General features: G+C 35.5%; 1 protein-coding gene across 4 annotated transcripts in view; it reads left to right on the top strand.

Annotated features, from left to right (window-relative positions):
- PRKG1 (protein kinase cGMP-dependent 1) overlaps positions 1 to 23,488 on the top strand; it is a 513,859-nt gene that overhangs the window by 255,407 nt on the left and 234,964 nt on the right. For all 4 annotated transcript variants that reach the window (XM_072423233.1, XM_072423235.1, XM_072423232.1 and 1 more), the window contains exon 3: positions 4,952 to 5,065. In XM_072423233.1, the coding sequence (XP_072279334.1) occupies positions 4,952 to 5,065 (114 nt within the window). The remainder of the gene's footprint in view (positions 1 to 4,951; positions 5,066 to 23,488) is intronic.

Below are 23,488 nucleotides of genomic sequence, written 5' to 3' on the forward strand. Positions count from 1 at the left end.
CAACAGTACTCGCCAGACACCAGTCCCCCAATCTTAACCCCACACTCCTCCCCCTATAGCAAGCCCCTGCTCAGCCTCGGGAGACTGGATGCTTTTCCCAGTACATGGTTGCCCTGTGCAGGAACACACAGATAAAACAGTACCAAGATTCCAACAGGGCCAAGTCCAGAATACAGAGCAAGAGGTCATTCACAGGTAACCATCCACCAGACTAGGTACACAAGGGCAAGACACAAGCAGAGTCAGGGTCACAGGAAATAGGATAATCTGGGCAGCATAGTCTGGGTCACAGGCAAAAGGTCGGTCCGGGCAGCATAAACTCGTGGTGTTTAAGGTGAGTTTACATATGGGGGCTTAACAACAAAAAAGGTTTTAGTTAAAAGTGGGCATAGTCTCCAGGAGGACAAAGTTCCGACAGGGGGGTAATTCTTCCAAAATAGGACAGTTGGGAGCTATGTACTGTTGTGATCTAGGTGTGTGCTTAACTTACTAACATTCTTAAGAACACCTTTTCATTAAGTTGCCATTACTTTCTTGAATGTTTCTACTTGTTTTTACCTCTGTTCCACCTTTTGGTATCACAATCTGTTTTTATCTCTTTGACATTTAAAGACTAGATCTGTATTTTCTCAATGTACATATAGATTTTGTATCCTCTTTCTTTGGCAAGTACATTCATACTACGTAAAAACATTTTCCCAAATGTCATAAGTTTGATATATCCCACCATCCTTATTTCTTCACATAGAAGAATTCAAGCCACACAAATACAAATCCTTTAAGTCATAATTAATGTTAAAAAGCTATGACTACTTAGCTAGCACATAAAATCATAGTCTAATCATTGTACTCTCAGCGGATAAACATCATCAAACTTTTCTGGATTTGCCTAGTTTAAGCAAGGGCCTTTTACACAGAAAGGCAACGTTACAGGGAATTAACTCTTAACAAATCAACCACCATATTGTCCCTACTTGTGTATTGCCTGCTGTTCCTGGTATTTTTTATTATATTAGGTAAATTATATTGTTTCATGTTTTTTTTTTACATTTCATGCCATCTGTGTCTTTTATCCAAAATAGTGAGTTTAATAGAATAGGTATTTTTTTCTCTCTGATTCTGCTAGTAGTTTTATTACTGCTTGCTCTTACACTTTTCTTATTTTCATGTCATGTCTTTCTTGATAACCATGTGTGTGGTATTATCAGCCAGATAGAACCTGACTTACTCATACTGGAGATTAAGTTCAAACAGAATAGAGAAAGATGGGAATTAAATATTGGCTATAGGTCAAAGTCATTTCCCCTGTTGGAAATAACTGCCATACTGTATCTTCGAGACTTAAATCTAAAAGAAGTATTCAATGGAAAATGTACCCATTTGTGCTTAATCGGCTTCAACTATACTGTTTTTTTTTTCTGTTAATTCTTTGGCCCAGAAACTGTTTCTTATGTAACATGTTTTTATACATTTGTGACCAAGGTATAACGATATCTAACTTTTTTTAACTGTTTAACTGTTTTTTTTTTACCCTTTTCATTTTATTTTCAAGAGAATCAGTCAGAAATGAGCATTTATAAGCTGAAACCCAAATGCAAACTGTTATAACTGGGAGGCAGCGTGTACTGTTAGTCACAACCTCCTAGAACATAGGTGTCTGTTTTGTGTCAGGCTGTATCTCAACAATGAAACCTGCAACTCCACAGGCATCTAAGAAATAAATAATTGTAAATACAACTCTTTAACCTCTGCTGAAAAATAAGCCATTTCAAGTGCTAAATACTTGTATGACAATTTAGAAAGGATACTTAAACTATATGAATACTAAATTATATAATATAAATTATAGTTTTATAACTTCAAGCCCTAAATATATTTCTGTGTTAATTTAAATTCATGGCTTTGTTGATCAGCTACTGTTCCCAAAAAATAGCGCATGACATGGAGGAAGCAAAATTGTATCCAAACCCACAACAACCAATAAAAATATGTTCTAAAAGTATAACTAAACCCAAGAGATCAATTGTAATATATTGACACTTTCAAGTCAAAAAAAGTAAGTATGGTCACTCACAGACAACAAGTACTGTATGTTAATTACAGGCTTACCAGGAAAAGGTAAGTAAAAAAATAAATCAGGCAATTCTTGTAAGGATTAATGAACTGAATGATATTATACTTTAGTTTTTAATATTAGATACAATGTAAGGCTTCCATGGATAGGCAACCCGTGTGAGGCTCTGTCTTTTCGCAGCAGATAAATAATTATCATGTTTAGCTATCAGGCAGGTTGAAATGTTGTCCATTGTTTAATAATAATTTATCCCTGCATGTATAATCCACTTTAAATGTTTTTTTTTTGTACAGTGTTATTTGATAAATTACTATACCTTATAGCACACAACCAGTTTCATCAGTGTGTAAAAAGTTGAATATTCAGCGATATCTATCCCTTATGAAAAAGAGTTAGTTTCTTCCCTAACGCAAACTGTCTGAAAACGTTAAGGAATTTCTCTACTCTTGAGCTGAACTTAATGTGGCCTTTACTTAGAGGTAACAGGTGCCTTCTGCATTAGTGGCATTTACAGAACAGATGGTTCGGACTTACGTGTATTTATGTGAAGCTTTGCGGTGATGTAGCATCTTGATGTCTTGAATGACTACATCTGCTGTGGTCATGCACAAGACTCTTTAGGTACATTGTGTGTATGTAGGTCAAACTTCCTTACCTAATGGTTAATGAAGTGCCGAGGGAGAAATCAGGCACCAAAAAAAGATCTTTTTACCCCAGGTTCCCAAGCCAAAACCAACATAAGCCTGCTGAACACTCAATTGCTTGCTAAATGTGGTATGAATCCAAAGCAACTTACCCTAATCCATTTTCAATAAATACAATCCTTTCAGCTATGCAGAAACTAGTCAATGACTATGATCAAAGGATAGGTGCCTGTCTTATCCAGCTTGATCCAACATCCTCTGGCAAGTTTTTTTCTGATCAGTAACTTTACAAAGAGAGTTAAGCATGCTGCTACTCTAGTTTGACTTCCACTGTCTTCACGGTAGCCCATTACTGTTGGGAACTGCTTGTAAACACCCCACTGGATGTTACTGAAGTAAACTCAGATATTTATTGTATATACTAAATTAAAACAACAGAGATCACCTCAAATGACACTTCTTGAGCAGAAAAACTTTCGGTTTAAGTTTTCAGTTTTGCAAAAGCATAATGTGCCTTTCAGAGTTTTTCACAGAAGGCCTGCACTGTCACTTGTGGGCTGTTTTTCTTGTCCCAAATACCAATTAGTTATGCTGGTGATATTAAACTGTAGAATTTAATGAAGAGCCGAGGGAGAATGCCAGGAGCTGTGCCATATTTAATGCAACAACTTATAAGAGAATTATGTTTCATCACAAATTTAACAGTTCTTCTGGGGTGTTATAACTTACTTATTCATGTGATGTGTGTTTCTATGGAGGCCAAAATTAATGCTGACAAAGAACTACCAATGTTATGAATCCATAGAGGACAAAAAAGCCCATGCTTACTATTTATTACAGTAAGTATAGTGTAAGTCAATTGAATTATCCAGTTCTTTATCAATTATTATTTATAAGGGTTTAAACTGTTTTGACCTATAGTGAACACTGGTATGTTAGAATTTTCTTTTGTATTCTTGGGTCTGTAGCTAAGCAAAAAAGAAAAACATCTAGCCAGCATACAAGTATTCTGCAAATAAACGTAAAGTTTCTTTGTAACAAAATGTAAAATGCAGTTTCCTAGATACAAATGTGTTTTCAAATTGAACAAATACCTAGATATATTTATTCTACATACATGTGTGTTTTTCAAAATTTGTCCTGCCCACGGTTTAAAATGTAAGGGCAAAAAAAGTTCTATCACTTGTCAAATTCTGGAATTATACTAAAAACACTCTCCCTAGTTGCACTATAAACTTTTCCTAATAATACCAGGCCCCCATTATCATAAACAGGAATTCAAATGTCTTAATAAATACATTTTAAAGCTGAAATACAGCCTTACTTGCCATTTTCCATAACTGTACATGCTGCTTTTCTGTACTGAAATTGCTTACTCTTATTTCCCTGCACGCAATTATCTCACAATTTAGACTCAAAGGCCTGGATTTATTAAAGCTCCCCAAGGCTGGAGAGAATACACTTTCACCAGTGAAGCTGGGTGATCCAACAAACCTGGGATGGATCTGGTCCAGGATTCAAAGCATTTGCTAGCAAATAGCAAATGACATTGAAGAAATCCATTCCAGGTTTGCTTGATCACCTATCTTCATTGGTAAAAGTGTATTCTCTCCAGCCTTGGAGAGCTTTAATAAATCAGGCCCAAAACCTCAACTTTGCTGTGCCTGACCTACCGCTTTCATTCATTGGTTTTTAACACTTTTCATCTCCGACTCTGCATCATATGTGGGCTTAACCACAGCTTTCTGTTTTCAGTGCTCATGTCACTGGGTATAAAATAAGGCATCTTATGAAAATGAAAAAGTTTTTTTTTTAATTGCGTTATTTTGTTGGTGCAGAATAAAACTTTAGCTTTCAATTAAAATAACATTTTTTAATGCTTTTATTTAATTAAATCAGGTGTTACATGGGCGATACTTGTAACATATATATGTGTGTGTGTGTGTAAAAAAAAAAAAAAAAAAAAAATATATATATATATATATATATATATATATAAAAGGGCCTGGGGAGAACCCTGTGTGTATGTATGTGTGTGTGTGTGTGTGTGTGTGTGTGTGTGTGTGTGTATATATATAGTTTATTTCAATGGAAAAAATTTCTATTTTTCTAGTTATACTATCTATAACTATTTTTCACATTTTAATATTTTGAGGTTAATTACAGAAAGTAGGGCTTGTGTATTTGATATTTGATCACTGAATTCTAATGTTATTGTCTATCATTTTTACAGATGGCAAAGTAGAAGTTACAAAAGAAAGTGTGAAGCTATGCACCATGGGACCAGGAAAAGTATTTGGAGAGCTTGCAATATTGTACAACTGTACCCGCACAGCAACCGTCAAAAGTAAGTTTATTCTTTCTTTATTATCAACACAGTGTGATCCCCAGTGCATTATTTATTTTGTCTGTGCTCGAAAACTATAGGGGAAATAGTTTCATTGTTATAAACAAGATTCATTGTTTTAATTTTAAACTTTCTAATTTCAAAGTGGGCTCAGACGCCTAGTGATTTAGATAAATAAGTATAAAGTATTTTCAGCAATTTTAGCAAAAGTATTACAGCCTGGATTAAAACATCCCAGAAAAAATGTTTTTCTATATATGGCAAAGAAAATGCAAATGCAAATGGGCAGGCTTAATCTATTTTTTTTTTACCTGATTGAAGATGGCTGAATCATTTGATAAACAGTACATTACTATCAATATGTGAATGAGGTGTTAACGTTACAGGAGGAAAATTCTTTCTCTTACTATGAACATTACTGAGCAGGTGAAAGTAACAATTAAAATAACACAGTATAAATTACTGTTTATTATTATTCAAACCTACAGTGTATTGACACCTCTTTTGACCATTGCTATTGATGAAATACAACTTTTCTGTTTAGGTAAGCTCACTGGTTGAGTCAATGAGAAGTAAGTAAGGAACAATTAAAATCTCCACACTGAGGATCAAGTCTGTCATGGAAAACAAAAAAATGATTTGATTATTCATAATGGAGTGACTTGAAAAACTTAGGTTCATTCTAGAAACAAGGCCATTTCTTAATCACTTGTCTTTAAACCACTTCTAACAAGTGTATTTACAGTTGAAGTTAGTCGTTTGTAAACCTTGGATATATCAGCTGGGAAATCAGAATGTGAAGCATTTTCTTAACATTTGACCTATATGTACACATCTGATTTTTTGTGTATCTTTTTTAACACTTTCTAAACCAATTATTATTTCTAAATTTATGTTGGACTCTTTTGTGCTTTTCACCTTGCTTAAATCTTCATTCCAATTGCATTATGAAAAAGTGTTTGAAGACCTTCTTTTGCAGTTTATTTCATATCCTGTTTAACACTGACTTCATTCAAGGTAATTATATTTCTATGTGGTCTAGGTGTGTGGCCCAGATTAATAGCTATAGACTTTTTGGAGCCAGTGCTGTATATACAGTTGGCGATCATCTGTCTATTGTTTTAACTTCTATGTTTTACAAACCCTTGACAAATTTCAATATTAGGAAACTAAGTGATCCATTCACTCCTAACATTTTAACATTAGAAATTTATGTGAGTTTCTGCCTACAGTATGTACCTTACAGAGAGGCACTCCAAGAGACATCAAAGTAGCAGTATTTATGTTCACCATATTGCTATTGCACTGACATTTTTTATGATCTCATTAAAATGTATAGTTGGGTCTAGAACTTCTTTCATACATTACACACTCTCTATCGCCTTAATTAAATAGTTATTGTAGATGGGTATAACGCCTTCCAGGTACTTTATTAGTTTTTGCTTTGGAAAACTGGGTTGTTTTGGTGTAGTTGTTTTGGAGTTCTGGTGTCAGAAAATTTTCACACATAAATTTTGGGGTCAGATAAGTTTTACTTCATTGTAAATTCCCAAGCCTATATAATTAAAGTATTCACACCCCCTGAACATTTTTAACAGTATTTTATTCATTTTCCTTTACAGTGCTGAAAATAACTTTAAACTTCTAGTTATACTAGCCTGTCTAGTAAAGAATTTGCAGTTTACTTGACAGATAATATTGTAAACAGTCATGGATACTTCATGTGCAGTTGTTTAAAACCTTTGATGTCCAATTCTATTATAACCTAGAATAGTGGAACATATTGCATTTCCCATCCTGCCTCAGGTATTTGTAACTGGAGCAGAGAGTTTGAATGACACCTAAAAATTACCTACAGCAAATAAAGGCGTCTTTTGGGAAACTCTCCTGTTGTTGGTTGCAAAAGATCCAGCTGGGGAAATTAAAATGCCCAGCGCTTATTTTTTAATGCTCTCCTTTCCAAACCAGTTCTCTACATATTAAATTCTTTTTCTCTCCTACATTTTTTTGCCCAAAGGGTTTTTATTTTAAAATTGATATAATGGAAAACAAATGTTCCAACAACATTACAAAATAGATAGTTTCATAATTAAAGGTAAAGTCCTATAACTAGGAAACCTGCTGTGGTACAGAGAGCTCTCTATAGGGAAACTCTAAACCCTTAAATAAAACATTAATTTTCAGGCTCAAAGGAGATCACATAATACTGCATTACAAGGTTCATCAGAGGTTAAATGTATTGGCTCAACAATAAAATATAGGTTGCTCTAAATCACAGTCTGGTGAACTGGAATGGATGTGGTCTAGTCTTGGAGTAGGCATGATGCTGAATAACAAGTAATACCAGTGAAACAAAAAATGATATTTTGAGCTGCATACTTCTAGCAATTTGACATTAATCACAACATTATTATATATGGGTGTTGTGAATTGGCTTTAACAGTGCATTTAAATTGCAGCATTTAATCTTCCCAGAAAATTCCAGCATTTAATCTACTCAGCAGTAACAAAAGTAGCTACAAAACACTTTTGTGCCTGGCTGAAAAAATGGTGAGCTGTCCTTCACAGTGATTCAAGCATAACATGCTACCATTGGGGCCTTGAGTAAGTGGGAAAAGGAACTGGAGCCAATAGAAGGTAGGGACATTTATTAGTAAATAAATGTATTTTCTTCTTATTTCTGTTTTTTTCCCCCCAAAACAATAGTTACTTTCTTATCACAAAAAATGTATCTTTGCACCAGTCAGTGTGCTTATAAAAATGCCCATCAATTTAGGAAAATAAAAAATAACAAAAAAGGAAATACCTATTTAATGTCCTTTCTAAGTGGGGTTTTCGGACAAAGTTCCTGGCTTGGATGCAAGCACTATACTCTACACCTTCAGCAATGATTAGATACTCCTCTTATTATTCCACCACTTTTACCATATGTCATCCAGATGTTCATGAGGTCCAAATAACAGGTAATGAATATAAACTTAACTTATTTGCTGATGACATACTATTATCTATCACTCAGCCATTGGTTTCCCTCCCAAATCTCCTTCTCATACTGAAGGAATTTGCACATCAGCGTATCAGGGTTAGTTGTAAATGAACAGAAATCTATGGCACATAAACCCAACTCCACAAAATTTTCTGGCTCTGCAAGAGAAATTTGTTGGGGCTCAGAATCATTTGGATTATTTGGGGATCAAAATCACCAGAGTTCCCGAGCAGATGTTCTCATGCAACTACCCACCTCTATTTAGCCAGCTCAAGAATATCTTATCAGGATGGCCTTCCCACCCTATCTCATGGATAGGCAGAATCATTTCAGTGAAGATGACAATACTCCCAAAGTTATTATATTATTTCAGGACATTACCTGTTCCAGTGGTGTCTGTCAAAAAAACATGTTTGCACACAAGCGGAATGGGGGTTTAGGAGTGCCCAACTTGCAGAAATACTACCAAGCAGCCCAAATTACTCCACTTGCCTCACTTTATGCTGGGGCTGCAGCCTGAGCATGGGAACAGCTGGAATCCTGTTTATCCCATCCAGTGGATGTTAAGGCTCTCCCATGGCTCCCTCCCAAATTATGTCCACCGCACATAAGCATACACTTAAAGCAAGTTCTAAAAGTGTGGGATGGAATTCGTTATTCTAGTAATCTTTTGTCACCATATCTACCTTTGCTTCCTATTCAATACAAACCTCTATTCCCTCCGGGGATGGAGTCACCGGTGGCATTTAATTGGTGGTCGTTTTATAAACACTGTCTAATCTTTGATAGGAATGTAATGTTGAAATATGAGGTTATTAGGTCAGCACATCAGGTCCCAGGTAGGGAATTTTTTCGATATCTCCAGCTTAGATATTGGATGGGTTTGTTAGTTCGGGCGTCGTAATAATATCGGCAGGTTATTAATTTTCGAACACATTCTTCTCAGAACCCCTCTTTGCCCAAAACTCATTACTATTTTATACTCCAAACTCCCAGAAAATACAGTGGCTTGTTCCCATCCTTATGTATCTTGCTGGGAGAGGGAACCTAAACATACTAAAACTAATGAGGAATGGTTCACTAATTGGACCAGATTAACTAAGAGTTCCACCAATGTGATTACGCTGGAAGGAGCATACAAGGTAATGATGAGGTGGTACATGGTTCCATCTAGGCTGCACCATTTTTCCTCAGTGGAGACAGGATTCTGCTTTCGGGGTTGTCAAGAATTAGGCACTGAACTTCATGTATGGTGGATGTGCCCTTCAGTTATCAGATTTTGGGGCAGGGTATTTAGACTATTGAGCACCCTATTCCAAGGAAAGGTAGCGACAAATCCCTGGGTGGCATTCAATTTAAACCTTTTAATCCAACTATAACCCACTTTGTTCTAAGGGCTCATGTCATTCTGGCAGCTAAGCAAACTATTGCAAGAAACTGGAAGCAAAAAGCCATTCCCTACCAAGAAGTGCTGCTTCGGCTAGATAATACTTTTTTGAATGAACGTCTGTCCAGCATTCTCAGTGAGACCTGGGGAAAGTTTTCTGAAGTCTGAGAACCATGAGAGTGTTTTCTTTGCCTAATATTCCCCCATTCTGGTGAGATCAAATTGTCTAGTGATGAAGAAATGTACTTCAGGTATTCCAGATCATTTAACAGCTGTTTGGTAATACCGAGGGGCATAAGATTCGGTAATATTGGTGTGATGGAAGTTGGTTCCAAGCTCATACTAGTCCTGGTGCTTTTCCAACCTAATACTATTGTACGTAGAAGTGTCATGACACACTGTACCGGTTGCCACTTTGTTCTAATTTGTTCTGTGTTTGTTATGTTTGTTGAATTGTAGCTTATTACATATAATGTGTATTTCTAATGTTTGTACTGTTTTTGTTTGTGTAAAAATTGAAAACTTAAAAAAATTATTGAAAACAAAAATAACAAAAAAAACAAACTAGATGCATTTAAAATTTTATACCACAGGGCTCAGCAAGTTAAAATACTGTGTGTATGACTGCAAGCTAACATTAGCAGCTTTCTTAAAGCAGAACTTAACCCGCAATACGCAGCTCTTTGTGTTTTGTCACAGGGCACCTCCATCTTCTTTATCTTTCTCTTATTGAGAAGCCACTCTTGGTTGGCTGGGTCTGGATGAGGCAGGCAAGCTAAAGTTCATTTACTTCTAGCACATGCATAAGAAGCCGGGATTGGCCAGTATCCCAGACATGTGCTGCTCAGTAAAATTTAACAGCTGGGCAGTGCTCAGGTAGGTAAAAGCACTTATTGCAGAAGGGACATCACCTGTCCCCTTCTGCAATAAAAATCTGCCTGATCACTATTTGTTCCAAGTTGAATTTTAGTTACACTTTAAAGCCATTTAGGACACAGGGAAAAAAAGCTAAAACCTTATTTATGTATACAATATAGGTGTGCTTACAAAAGCTATGACCTCACACAGTCTGGTTAGGCAATCACATGATGGGTAGCTTTACTGGCCAGCAGGAATGTGCAGGAGGCAAATGGAGCAAGCAAATTCAGCTCAAAGTGTCATATCTTTGCCTGAACAAGCCTTTTGTCATAATGTCAGAGTTGTGTTTTTTAGTACTTCCCTGAAAGCATAACATGTTGTAAGGTATAGTTTCAAAAGATTCTAAAAAGTGCACACTTAGTATGGGTAGTGGCTTTAACTGTTCAGGGTTATTAACCAAATGGAAAGTAATGAGAAAGATTTGAGTTATATGGAATGAGAGCTGGATGAAAGGCAGTGAAACATATCCTCTTGGCTTTCATCAGTGTTTATTATACGTATGTTATTTATTTATGAAGAACTACACTGGACTTTCTATAAACATCTAAAGCCTATTGCATGCAGAAATGGCACCAATGTATCCTGAACAATTTACTCATGGGTTCATAAAAAGAATTAGAAAAAAGTTTATTAAAACTTTTTTTTAACCAAATATTTTTGTGCTTTATTTGATGGTAAAGCATTAATTCACTAACATCCAGAGGTCTCAGGCTCTATGTTCATCTAACATAGCTCGGAAAGTGAGGCTGCAAAATATGTTGATCCACTGTAAAATACCTGATATATACACAAGTTAGCATATGTTAACTTTTCATTATCCAAAATAAAATATACAAAATTTGCCAAACTTAATATTTTTATATTAAGTGCAACTATTTTTCGTATGAGTTTGTTCTTTCTATGTCCATTCTTTTTTCTACCATGCTAATAATTTTATTTAAGGGAAGTCCTGCCATCTGCTTTACAGCACCATTTAGCAGGCACAGGGCAAACTTTTGGACAGCCAGTGGGATCAAGGGACATCGAATACACAGTGGGAAAAAAAAGGAGAGAATGGGGAGTAGTGTATAAATATAAGTATGCAGGAGGGTGTTGATGTGGAATTCAATTACAGCTGGAAGTTTTGTTTATTTTTGTTTACATTTGTTTCAAAAGGTTTTTTGTCTAAGCGCTTTTAAAGGATAGGTGGGCTCAGTTTTAAATATAAAGCTGCATTTTTTGTGGGGACTGATATAGGTACTTTAGATAAAAGGAACTTTAGCTAGGTATGGAGATATGCAGTATGTTTTTTTTTTTTTTTTAATTTAGTACATTGACTTTTAAAAATCATAATAATCAGACTGGAGCATTACTGTTGTATGTAAATCAAAATATTCCTCATGGGGCCAAGCATCCCTTGCCCTATTAGGTCCACAAATTTCCAGAATTTACTAAAAAGATCTCCCCTATAAACTTAAGTAGCATTTGATGCCATTTTAAAGTTTGTCCAGTTTCAAACTGGATTCTCCAAACCCTCAGCCAATCAGACCAAGGTCTGCTTTGGCATGAGAAAAATCTCATCCAAGTTTGTTTTTAATAAACAGCTCTAACTTAACTCTGCAGTAATTATGCTTGTTGTTTCTCAAGATTCCCTTTCTCTTCTGTAACCTTAACTGTATGTTTTGTGCACGAAAATAGTTTGGATGGAAAGGCTAAATTAAACTTAAAAGCTACAAAGGGGATTTTGTTTCATAAAACCTTTCAGTGGTTCTGATTAGTTAAATCGTTATGTAAATGCAATAAACCAATAAAATATTCAGTGCATATTAAAAGTGGCAAATGGGACTAAAATGTGAAAAAAGCTATCATAATAGTAACTTAATCTGAAGAGTGTAATATATAAAGTTCTTTGGAAATGCAAACTAGAAATTAAGATAAAATTAATCCAGCGTCAACCAGTGCAGGGTTTTATTTCTAAGTATGGCAAAATATAGCACATGTCCTGGACCAGAATTAATTTACTAAACCCTCTTAATGTAAAAATCTGAAATTTGTAAAAAAGCCTTTGGAAGATTAGTGGGTTATATGTTGGAAAAAGGAAACTCTGCGCTCTGGGCTGTTAATACTTGTTTAACACTCAGACATGTTTCAAAATCTTGTGTTTTATTCCCCAGTAGAGTACCTCCTGGATCATTTTTCCAACTCTTTATGAATGTCAATGATACCGAGCTAGTGTTTAGCACCTAGTTCAGTGAAGGAGAGGAGGCATAGACAGATATATTGTCATTATAGAATATGTCAATCATGATAACCCGTATCTTGAAGGAACTATTCAGTGCATTAAAATGGAATATTTAGTTTACTTTTTAGCAAATACAGGGAACGAGCTGAAAAAAATAGCCTCCTATTCTGCTACGTAGCATGGCTTTGGTGCAATCTGCTAGGTAAAAAAAAGTTTGTCTTAAAATCCTAAAATTTAGGTTTAAGTAAAATTTAAATTTAAAATTTAACAATATAATCTGCATATACCAACAATTATTTTTGTAAATTTTTAATATTTTTATGCTTTTTTTTATTCACTATTGTCTTTATCATACAAGCAACCAGACATTATTAAAATGCATAAAAAGCCTTTGTTCTTGCTTATTAGGTTGTCTCAAAATTAAAGATCAACACATTTCACAGACACTAAGGTCTGCTTTAACAGGAGCAATTTTAGAATTATCGACCAGATACAACAGAATGTTCTCTTAGGAAAAGGCAAAAAATACCTGTTCTCTAAAGAAAAGGCAAAAAATACCTGTTTCAGAGAATTTTCCAAGAGTAACTTGAAAAACACAGTATTCATGGTTGCTAGTATGTATGTAATTGTATGTTTATTCAATAAATGTTTGTATTTTACATTGAAAACAATGGCTGAAAATAGAAATCCCTCTTTTGTTGTTTCTGGTATTTGTAAATCCTGTCAATGTAGTAATGTTTTTTATTGCAAGGCTTTAACATTTAACTTACCTATGTTTCAGCAAGTACCCTTTTTATCCTAATATCCTTACCTTATCCAAACTATAATACTAGGGCTCTGCCATGGTCCACTTTAGTCAGTGTAAATGGGGTAATACAGATAGATTGTCAGGCATGGGCAAACTAAGGCGCGCGGGCCGTATACGGCCCAATGGGGATGTTCCCCCAGCCCCTTGGGTGTTCCACGTCTCCGGATCTGAGCCTGCCATGGGAGAGTGAGTGGTTGTGTGCAGTAACTCAGCCCGCCCACTCTCCCATCGCAAGCTCAGAGCCTGTGATGGGAGAGTGGGCGGCTTGTGTCACTGCACACAAACCGCCCATTCTCCCATCACAGGCTCAGATCTGCAATGGGAGAGTGGGTGGGGTTATGCCATCATGACATCATGTTCAGGGGTGTCATAGTGGCATAGCCCCACCCACTCTACCATCGACCCGGCCCCTCTGGCAAATTTCTTTTTCAGATTGTGTCCCCTGACTAAAAAAGTGTGCCTCACCCCTAGATAGATAACCTAAATCATCTTGTTCCAGATATCCAAACTAAAATTTGTGTGCAGATAATGTATGATATAATACTTTAGGTGCCTTTCTCATTGGAAGAATCAATTTGTTAAACTCATGTTGCTTCAATTTTTCTACTTCTCATTTTATTTTTAGCACATTTTACTTAATAAAATGGTCACCCAAACATGGACTAAATCAAAGCTGAGACTAAAATGTATTAGGTTTGGAAAGAAGAGCCCTTTTGGTTAACTGCCATTGACTGACACTTTCACTGCTATGATCCATTTTACCTTTATAATAGACTTTACAATGTTATACTAGTCTTTTATTAGAACAAATCATCAGCAGTAGGGATATATGGGATTTACAGGTTTACACAGGACATAACATTCTCACAATCTTATCTAGAGTGTTTTATAGAGACCCTAAAAAGAAGCAATTTCATTGCTCATTGTGGAGTTTAGAACATGCTAAGTAACAATACCAGACTACAAAGCAATCATCATGAAATCTTTTTGTGTTCTTGGTAGCCTTGCCACTGTGCAGTATTTACAAGTAACTGCTAGTTTGAAGTCTGTTTGATCAAAATATATTTTGTAGTGCAAGATCAATTACAAAAAGTAGTATATCCTGCTAATATTTTTATGTGAAATTGTGTGTGCAATGATTTGTGCAATTGTGTGCAATGTCTAGAAACTAATACTAGGCTCTGTGTCCCTGTTTAGGACCGCAGGATAAGAATAAGTAGGTTTGAGTTTAAGTTATATTTGAGTTGACCTTTTTTAATGTATGTGTATGTGTGCTACAAAACACAAGGTCCCTAGTCACCCATATTGCTAACCTCTTTGGTGATTTTGTGTTGCTGGCAGCTGGATATATATTCTGGTATTAGGGATATTGAAAAGTGAGAATGACTAATGCCACAGTTTAGTAAATATAGGTTAATGTAAACTTTAGCTCTGTTTTTAAATATGTTGACAGTGCTACTCAGTTGTAGTGTTGTCAGCCTGTTGTATGCCCTGCTTTATTTGGATGTTGGACTGCCTATTCTGGCCATAAGATAATAAGCTCAACTGCCAACTACAAAAAAAATCCACAGCAGGCTCAAACTATTGCCAAGTAGAAGCTAGGTGTTGTCATCAAGCCATATGAAATATTGCAACAGATTTGTGAAAACAATTCATTTAAGAACATTGTATACAGTCATTTGAGATGACAAATATACTAAAAAATTAAATTTAGGGTTTATATTAAGATTTGGATGAATGTTGATTGTACTGTTGGTGATGCATTGCTTATAGCAAACCTGCTATGAAAGATATACAAAGGTTTCCATTTGGATTACTTTAAAAAAATGATTTTTGTGGCTGCAGTAGTGATTGACCATCATTAGCAATTGGTATGAAGTTTAGATAGTTTGACCCTGCTTTTATGCATATTTGTTCCAAATGAGGCACTTAAGCAAAATCACAAAAACAGCCAGGTAACTTTCATTTCAGGGGGAGGTTGGTAATGACTTCTCCTATGGTTTTTGTATTGCAGGTGTCCTATTAAACAGCAGTGAGAAGTAACAGACATATTTACTTTAGGAGTACATGAATAATAGAAGTCTGACCCTGAAATGGAACACATTTTCTTTAACTCACCTCATAAATGAGAGCAGTTCCAGAAACAGTTTAAACATTATATACATTTACAAATACAAATTTTCAATATGGTTTGAACTTGACAAATAGGTTAAAATAGGTTCTCATTTCACTAAGGGATCTTAACTCAACAAGTTAAAGAACTTGTTTAAGGGAATCTGTTATAAGAGATACATGGTGGCTGCCATGTCTGACTTGTTTTGAAGGTCACTTAGTCAGTGAACGGGAAGAAACATGAATACAAGATGTCAGGTCAGTGGGGACAAAACAAAAAAAAACCAGAAAAAAAATAAGGTCAGGAAGGCACTGAAAAAAACAAATAACATCAATAAGCCTTGGGTGTTCATCTATTGCAGTATTAAATTAATAAAACTTAGGTGACCAGTTCGTTTAGAGTTGATAACTCTTCTAATAATGACAACTGTCAAGACTGTTGGGACTAGGTAAATATTTCATAAAACTGTATCCAAGGGACTGCAGGGATTAGCCTCTGATGTTGTCTTCTGTCCCTTGGTGGTATAATTTCCTTATCCCTATTTGGTCTGCTGATAGTAATTGTCAGAAGAAAAGCACTTTGTTGGAAATATGTCACAAGCGATTTTCTTTCCTTCTATAGTGGTGTCACGGAATAAGTTTATAATTTACTGTAAAGAGATAAAAAAAAATCCTATTGCTGGGCATACACCATGCAATTTTCCATTGATAATATGATCATTATTTTGACCAGTTTAGATTGATTCTAGTGTTTGGATTAGTATTTGCTGTACCATTTACATGTTAACTATCCTAAATTTGAACAACTTTACCTTGACCAGGGTAACTGAGACTCCCTTCGCCCTGCCCCTTCTAACATCTCCCACAAAACCCCCACCCCTCACCCACTTGCCAACCAACTTTTTCTCGTCTTCCCCAGTAATTCAAACCGACACCAGATTTGGACTTAAAATTGCTGTTTAATAAATAACAAGTTTTATTAAATAAAATTTAAATATACCATTAACCAATTATCCCCAACCTTATAAATAATCATACATAAATAACATGAATAACTTAACATTTTTCTCCTATTCAAAATTCACAGAATTCAACCTTAACTCAATTTCTGCATAACCTTAATAACTTCCAGTTACCAACTCCATCAACTAAGCTGCTAAATAAAGCAAGGTCCGTACCACCACCAGTTCACCTTCTTTCCAACACCAAGCTCCTAGCCGCCTAGCACCGCCTCGGGCCCTTTGCCATATTTAAATTACAAGGAAACTCCACTATAAGTGAATTCCCCCCATACCAACGTTACCTATTTCTTCCACAAGACCCTTGCCTTCTCAGACCCCAACCGCCTACTGGCGTCTTAAAGGGTGGATGGGTGGGAAACTTTTTCCTCCTTTATACTCCCACCCTAACATTCCTCAACCATTTTTAACCCTTACTTGCAGGGGCCCTGATGCAGACCCTATGCTTATCTTTAAAGCTGCGGGCCTCACTTATATCCAATCAAAATGTTGATAATTAAACAGGTGAAGTGAAGAATCACATGAATCGAAGGAATAAAACGTATTACAATTTTGCTTCAGACACTTTACATATAATTATTTTTACAAAGGACTGTCTGTCCCTAGTAGACTGTAGGGTTCTGATCTCCATGTTTCCAGTACAGCAAGAAGTAAACAAAGTAAAAATTTGACTAATGTCATGTGCAATACAGCAGTTTCTGTTGAAAGGTAGACTCCAGTCAAAGGTAAAGTATAAGCCTTAGGATGCATTCTAAGACTGCAGCCTTCTATGATTGTTCATAATACAAAGTGATTTTGATTTCAGTATGATGGTTCATCAACAATAGAAGCTGCATTGCCCAGTAAATTTTGGTAAGAGTTCTTTTAAAAAAAGGGGATGGACTAAGCCATGCTGTGGTTGAAAAAAAATGATTGTCTCGCCCTAGCTGTTTTCATTGTTGAATAACAATTATTTTCACTCAGTGTAATTTCTTTAGGGGTGGTTTATTTGTGGATCGACCAAAAAACTTGTACAATATTTAAAAATGTTTTGATACTGACACTAATATAAAAGTACAGTTTGTAACAGTAGTGACAGTGGTGTGGATTTTATAGTTCAATATGTATTTATTGTTGATTTTATGTAGAAAATATAGATTTACAGATACAATACAGCAATACAGCATTTACACAAAAATTTGCAATGCAGACTGTAATATTCCTGGAAGTTAAGGGTCTAGGTAAATAGGGCAAAAGAGAAGAATAGAGAACGGTAAGAGATAGGTAAGTAGGCAAAGATAAAAGTCAAAAACTACCTCTTTAAATAGGTAACAACAACCAATTCAATTTGTTTATCACATCACTATAACTAGACATTTGGTCAGTCCACTGTAGTCTGATAATATGTTACTTAGCTAGTATCAAAAATTGAATAGCTTTGGTTTGTGGTATGGATTTTAAAGAAGAACTACACACACGTCACCTTGCTCCATTTTAAGATCTTTAACATCTTCAGTCTTCTTCTGAATTTTGGTCTTCAGTCATCTTGATTAGTCAGGTGGATTTCATTCCTGGTACCTAGGTATACCAAGAATGTAAACTGAGCTTTGCATTTGCAGCTCAGTGTAAATTAAACGGAAGATTGCAAACAGGGAGACAAGTTTGCAATAAGAAATTGTTACTCGAAATTTTTTGGTTATAGAGTTTAGTTCGTCATTAATAAGTTTTTACTTTAGATGTTAACTCTAAAATTTACATTTGTTATGGAAAAACATATTTTTTATATTACATTTGTTATGGAAAAATATGGAAAAATATGGAAAAACAGTTGTGACTGACAGAACATTTTAGTAAGCTTGTCATTTATTCATGTGCATAAAAAGAGGGTCTACCAATTAAGCATTCTGCCCTATTAACAAACATAGTTTATGGCATTTCAGTTTCTTGACAGTTGCAAATTTTCCCAGACAGTTGGTTCCAACTATTATATTGACTTCTGCATTCAGAGTTCAGACCTTTTTGCTTTGAAGTGAAATGTAATCACAGGCTTGCAGTGACTTTAGAAAGACCTCTAGCCTTTGGATTATCTAAACTGTATCAAGCACTGTAGTGAAACAAATGCACACACTAATAGAGTTCATGGTCCTTAAATACCATTAGAATTATGTGTAAACTAGAAGGCCCCAACAGATAACAATCCTGACTTGATATTAGTGTTAACAAATAGGTTAAAGTAGGGCAGAAGATATCAGGAATGCTAGGTCTTGTGTTAGTAAATAAATGGTCTGCTATATTACATATAAATATTCTTTTGAATAACCATAGCTCTTTTTAAGAATGTTTTACAGAATAAAAAAAACTAGTGATATTGTGGTGACCTACGTCTATTTGACATTCATGTATACTTCCTGCTATTAACTGCCAGGCAGCAGAGGTTAAGTAATACACAGAATATGGCCTCTGAGCTTCAACTTGTATTATGTCAGGGGGTCGTCTGCTGCATTTTATAAAGTTCTGTTTCCGTATCTTGAAAAGGAAGACAGAAACATAACATTGACCACTTTTGTTATTGAAATCCTTGCTCCAATACTGAACTGACATGTGCTGCTAATTTTCTTTTTTCACATTTTCTGTGAGAGATTCCATCTCCTATTTTCTGGTAAAAAGGTTGGCTCATGACAGGAAGTGAAAGGAAGTCTCTTCAATAAATCCCTCCTAGTTATGGATTATTTGAGGCTTGGAGAGTCTAAGAATAAACTTCCTTGCATTTGGCTTTATTACTATATATATTAGATAGAGAAGTTTGGACTTTTTGTTTACTTTTGGATTTTTTTCAGCCTTCACCTAAAAGCTCCAAAACTAGGGGCATTCTGGCCCTCTGCAAACACTACAGAGAGCAGGGCTATCACTCTGCAGCTGCTGGTAAAGGTGCGTACACACTTCCAATTTTTATCGTTCCAATCGAACGACGAACGATCGATTGGGCAAAAAATCATTCGTAAAAAAGTAACCAACGACGCCGACGAACTTTAGAGTTGATAACTCTTCTAATAATGACAACTGTCAAGACTGTTGGGACTAGGTAAATATTTCATAAAACTGTATCCAAGGGACTGCAGGGATTAGCCTCTGATGTTGTCTTCTGTCCCTTGGTGGTATAATTTCCTTATCCCTATTTGGTCTGCTGATAGTAATTGTCAGAAGAAAAGCACTTTGTTGGAAATATGTCACAAGCGATTTTCTTTCCTTCTATAGTGGTGTCACGGAATAAGTTTATAATTTACTGTAAAGAGATAAAAAAAAATCCTATTGCTGGGCATACACCATGCAATTTTCCATTGATAATATGATCATTATTTTGACCAGTTTAGATTGATTCTAGTGTTTGGATTAGTATTTGCTGTACCATTTACATGTTAACTATCCTAAATTTGAACAACTTTACCTTGACCAGGGTAACTGAGACTCCCTTCGCCCTGCCCCTTCTAACCTCTCCCACAAAACCCCCACCCCTCACCCACTTGCCAACCAACTTTTTCTCGTCTTCCCCAGTAATTCAAACCGACACCAGATTTGGACTTAAAATTGCTGTTTAATAAATAACAAGTTTTATTAAATAAAATTTAAATATACCATTAACCAATTATCCCCAACCTTATAAATAAACATACATAAATAACATGAATAACTTAACATTTTTCTCCTAGTCAAAATTCACAGAATTCAACCTTAACTCAATTTCTGCATAACCTTAATAACTTCCAGTTACCAACTCCATCAACTAAGCTGCTAAATAAAGCAAGGTCCGTACCACCACCAGTTCACCTTCTTTCCAACACCAAGCTCCTAGCCGCCTAGCACCGCCTCGGGCCCTTTGCCATATTTAAATTACAAGGAAACTCCACTATAAGTGAATTCCCCCCATACCAACGTTACCTATTTCTTCCACAAGACCCTTGCCTTCTCAGACCCCAACCGCCTACTGGCGTCTTAAAGGGTGGATGGGTGGGAAACTTTTTCCTCCTTTATACTCCCACCCTAACATTCCTCAACCATTTTTAACCCTTACTTGCAGGGGCCCTGATGCAGACCCTATGCTTATCTTTAAAGCTGCGGGCCTCACTTATATCCAATCAAAATGTTGATAATTAAACAGGTGAAGTGAAGAATCACATGAATCGAAGGAATAAAACGTATTACAATTTTGCTTCAGACACTTTACATATAATTATTTTTACAAAGGACTGTCTGTCCCTAGTAGACTGTAGGGTTCTGATCTCCATGTTTCCAGTACAGCAAGAAGTAAACAAAGTAAAAATTTGACTAATGTCATGTGCAATACAGCAGTTTCTGTTGAAAGGTAGACTCCAGTCAAAGGTAAAGTATAAGCCTTAGGATGCATTCTAAGACTGCAGCCTTCTATGATTGTTCATAATACAAAGTGATTTTGATTTCAGTATGATGGTTCATCAACAATAGAAGCTGCATTGCCCAGTAAATTTTGGTAAGAGTTCTTTTAAAAAAAGGGGATGGACTAAGCCATGCTGTGGTTGAAAAAAAATGATTGTCTCGCCCTAGCTGTTTTCATTGTTGAATAACAATTATTTTCACTCAGTGTAATTTCTTTAGGGGTGGTTTATTTGTGGATCGACCAAAAAACTTGTACAATATTTAAAAATGTTTTGATACTGACACTAATATAAAAGTACAGTTTGTAACAGTAGTGACAGTGGTGTGGATTTTATAGTTCAATATGTATTTATTGTTGATTTTATGTAGAAAATATAGATTTACAGATACAATACAGCAATACAGCATTTACACAAAAATTTGCAATGCAGACTGTAATATTCCTGGAAGTTAAGGGTCTAGGTAAATAGGGCAAAAGAGAAGAATAGAGAGAACGGTAAGAGATAAACAGGTAAGTAGATAAAAGATAAAAGTCAAAAACTACCTCTTTAAATAGGTAACAACAACCAATTCAATTTGTTTATCACATCACTATAACTAGACATTTGGTCAGTCCACTGTAGTCTGATAATATGTTACTTAGCTAGTATCAAAAATTGAATAGCTTTGGTTTGTGGTATGGATTTTAAAGAAGAACTACACACACGTCACCTTGCTCCATTTTAAGATCTTTAACATCTTCAGTCTTCTTCTGAATTTTGGTCTTCAGTCATCTTGATTAGTCAGGTGGATTTCATTCCTGGTACCTAGGTATACCAAGAATGTAAACTGAGCTTTGCATTTGCAGCTCAGTGTAAATTAAACGGAAGATTGCAAACAGGGAGACAAGTTTGCAATAAGAAATTGTTACTCGAAATTTTTTGGTTATAGAGTTTAGTTCTTCATTAATAAGTTTTTACTTTAGATGTTAACTCTAAAATTTACATTTGTTATGGAAAAACATATTTTTTATATTACATTTGTTATGGAAAAATATGGAAAAATATGGAAAAACAGTTGTGACTGACAGAACATTTTAGTAAGCTTGTCATTTATTCATGTGCATAAAAAGAGGGTCTACCAATTAAGCATTCTGCCCTATTAACAAACATAGTTTATGGCATTTCAGTTTCTTGACAGTTGCAAATTTTCCCAGACAGTTGGTTCCAACTATTATATTGACTTCTGCATTCAGAGTTCAGACCTTTTTGCTTTGAAGTGAAATGTAATCACAGGCTTGCAGTGACTTTAGAAAGACCTCTAGCCTTTGGATTATCTAAACTGTATCAAGCACTGTAGTGAAACAAATGCACACACTAATAGAGTTCATGGTCCTTAAATACCATTAGAATTATGTGTAAACTAGAGGCCCCAACAGATAACAATCCTGACTTGATATTAGTGTTAACAAATAGGTTAAAGTAGGGCAGAAGATATCAGGAATGCTAGGTCTTGTGTTAGTAAATAAATGGTCTGCTATATTACATATAAATATTCTTTTGAATAACCATAGCTCTTTTTAAGAATGTTTTACAGAATAAAAAAAACTAGTGATATTGTGGTGACCTACGTCTATTTGACATTCATGTATACTTCCTGCTATTAACTGCCAGGCAGCAGAGGTTAAGTAATACACAGAATATGGCCTCTGAGCTTCAACTTGTATTATGTCAGGGGGTCGTCTGCTGCATTTTATAAAGTTCTGTTTCCGTATCTTGAAAAGGAAGACAGAAACATAACATTGACCACTTTTGTTATTGAAATCCTTGCTCCAATACTGAACTGACATGTGCTGCTAATTTTCTTTTTTCACATTTTCTGTGAGAGATTCCATCTCCTATTTTCTGGTAAAAAGGTTGGCTCATGACAGGAAGTGAAAGGAAGTCTCTTCAATAAATCCCTCCTAGTTATGGATTATTTGAGGCTTGGAGAGTCTAAGAATAAACTTCCTTGCATTTGGCTTTATTACTATATATATTAGATAGAGAAGTTTGGACTTTTTATTTACTTTTGGATTTTTTTCAGCCTTTACCTAAAAGCTCCAAAACTAGGGGCATTCTGGCCCTCTGCAAACACTACAGAGAGCAGGGCTATCACTCTGCAGCTGCTGGTAAGTGACGGGCCTTTCTAGTTAGGCTGTAGCTGCTTTACAAAGAAAATGAACTGTAAGACATTGAGGATCTTTTTTTCTTTTTTTTAACCTCAATTCATCAATGCCATAAAAAGAGTATTTGCTGGCATGATAGTTCAAAGTCAGTTAGGCAAGTCACGTCAATATGATAAACTAGCAGAGCTTTTTGACAGTGACTGTGGAGGCAACAGCTCTTTGCCAGAAACTGAATCCTCACATAATAAATACTTATTTTCAAGGACATGTGTCATCAATTTTAATAATGGCCTTTCCGAGCTCAAAAGCTGATTTGCATTGATTTTTGTAGGCAGCATGCTAGCATATCTGGTATATCTATATACCAAATTATTTGACTTCAGTGTACATCTGTCATCGTTATAGCCCATGTCATTTTTTGCCACACTTCACTGATT

The sequence above is a fragment of the Pyxicephalus adspersus genome, chromosome 10 (genome assembly GCF_032062135.1).
Source record: "Pyxicephalus adspersus chromosome 10, UCB_Pads_2.0, whole genome shotgun sequence".
Classification (NCBI taxonomy): Eukaryota; Metazoa; Chordata; class Amphibia; order Anura; family Pyxicephalidae; genus Pyxicephalus; species Pyxicephalus adspersus.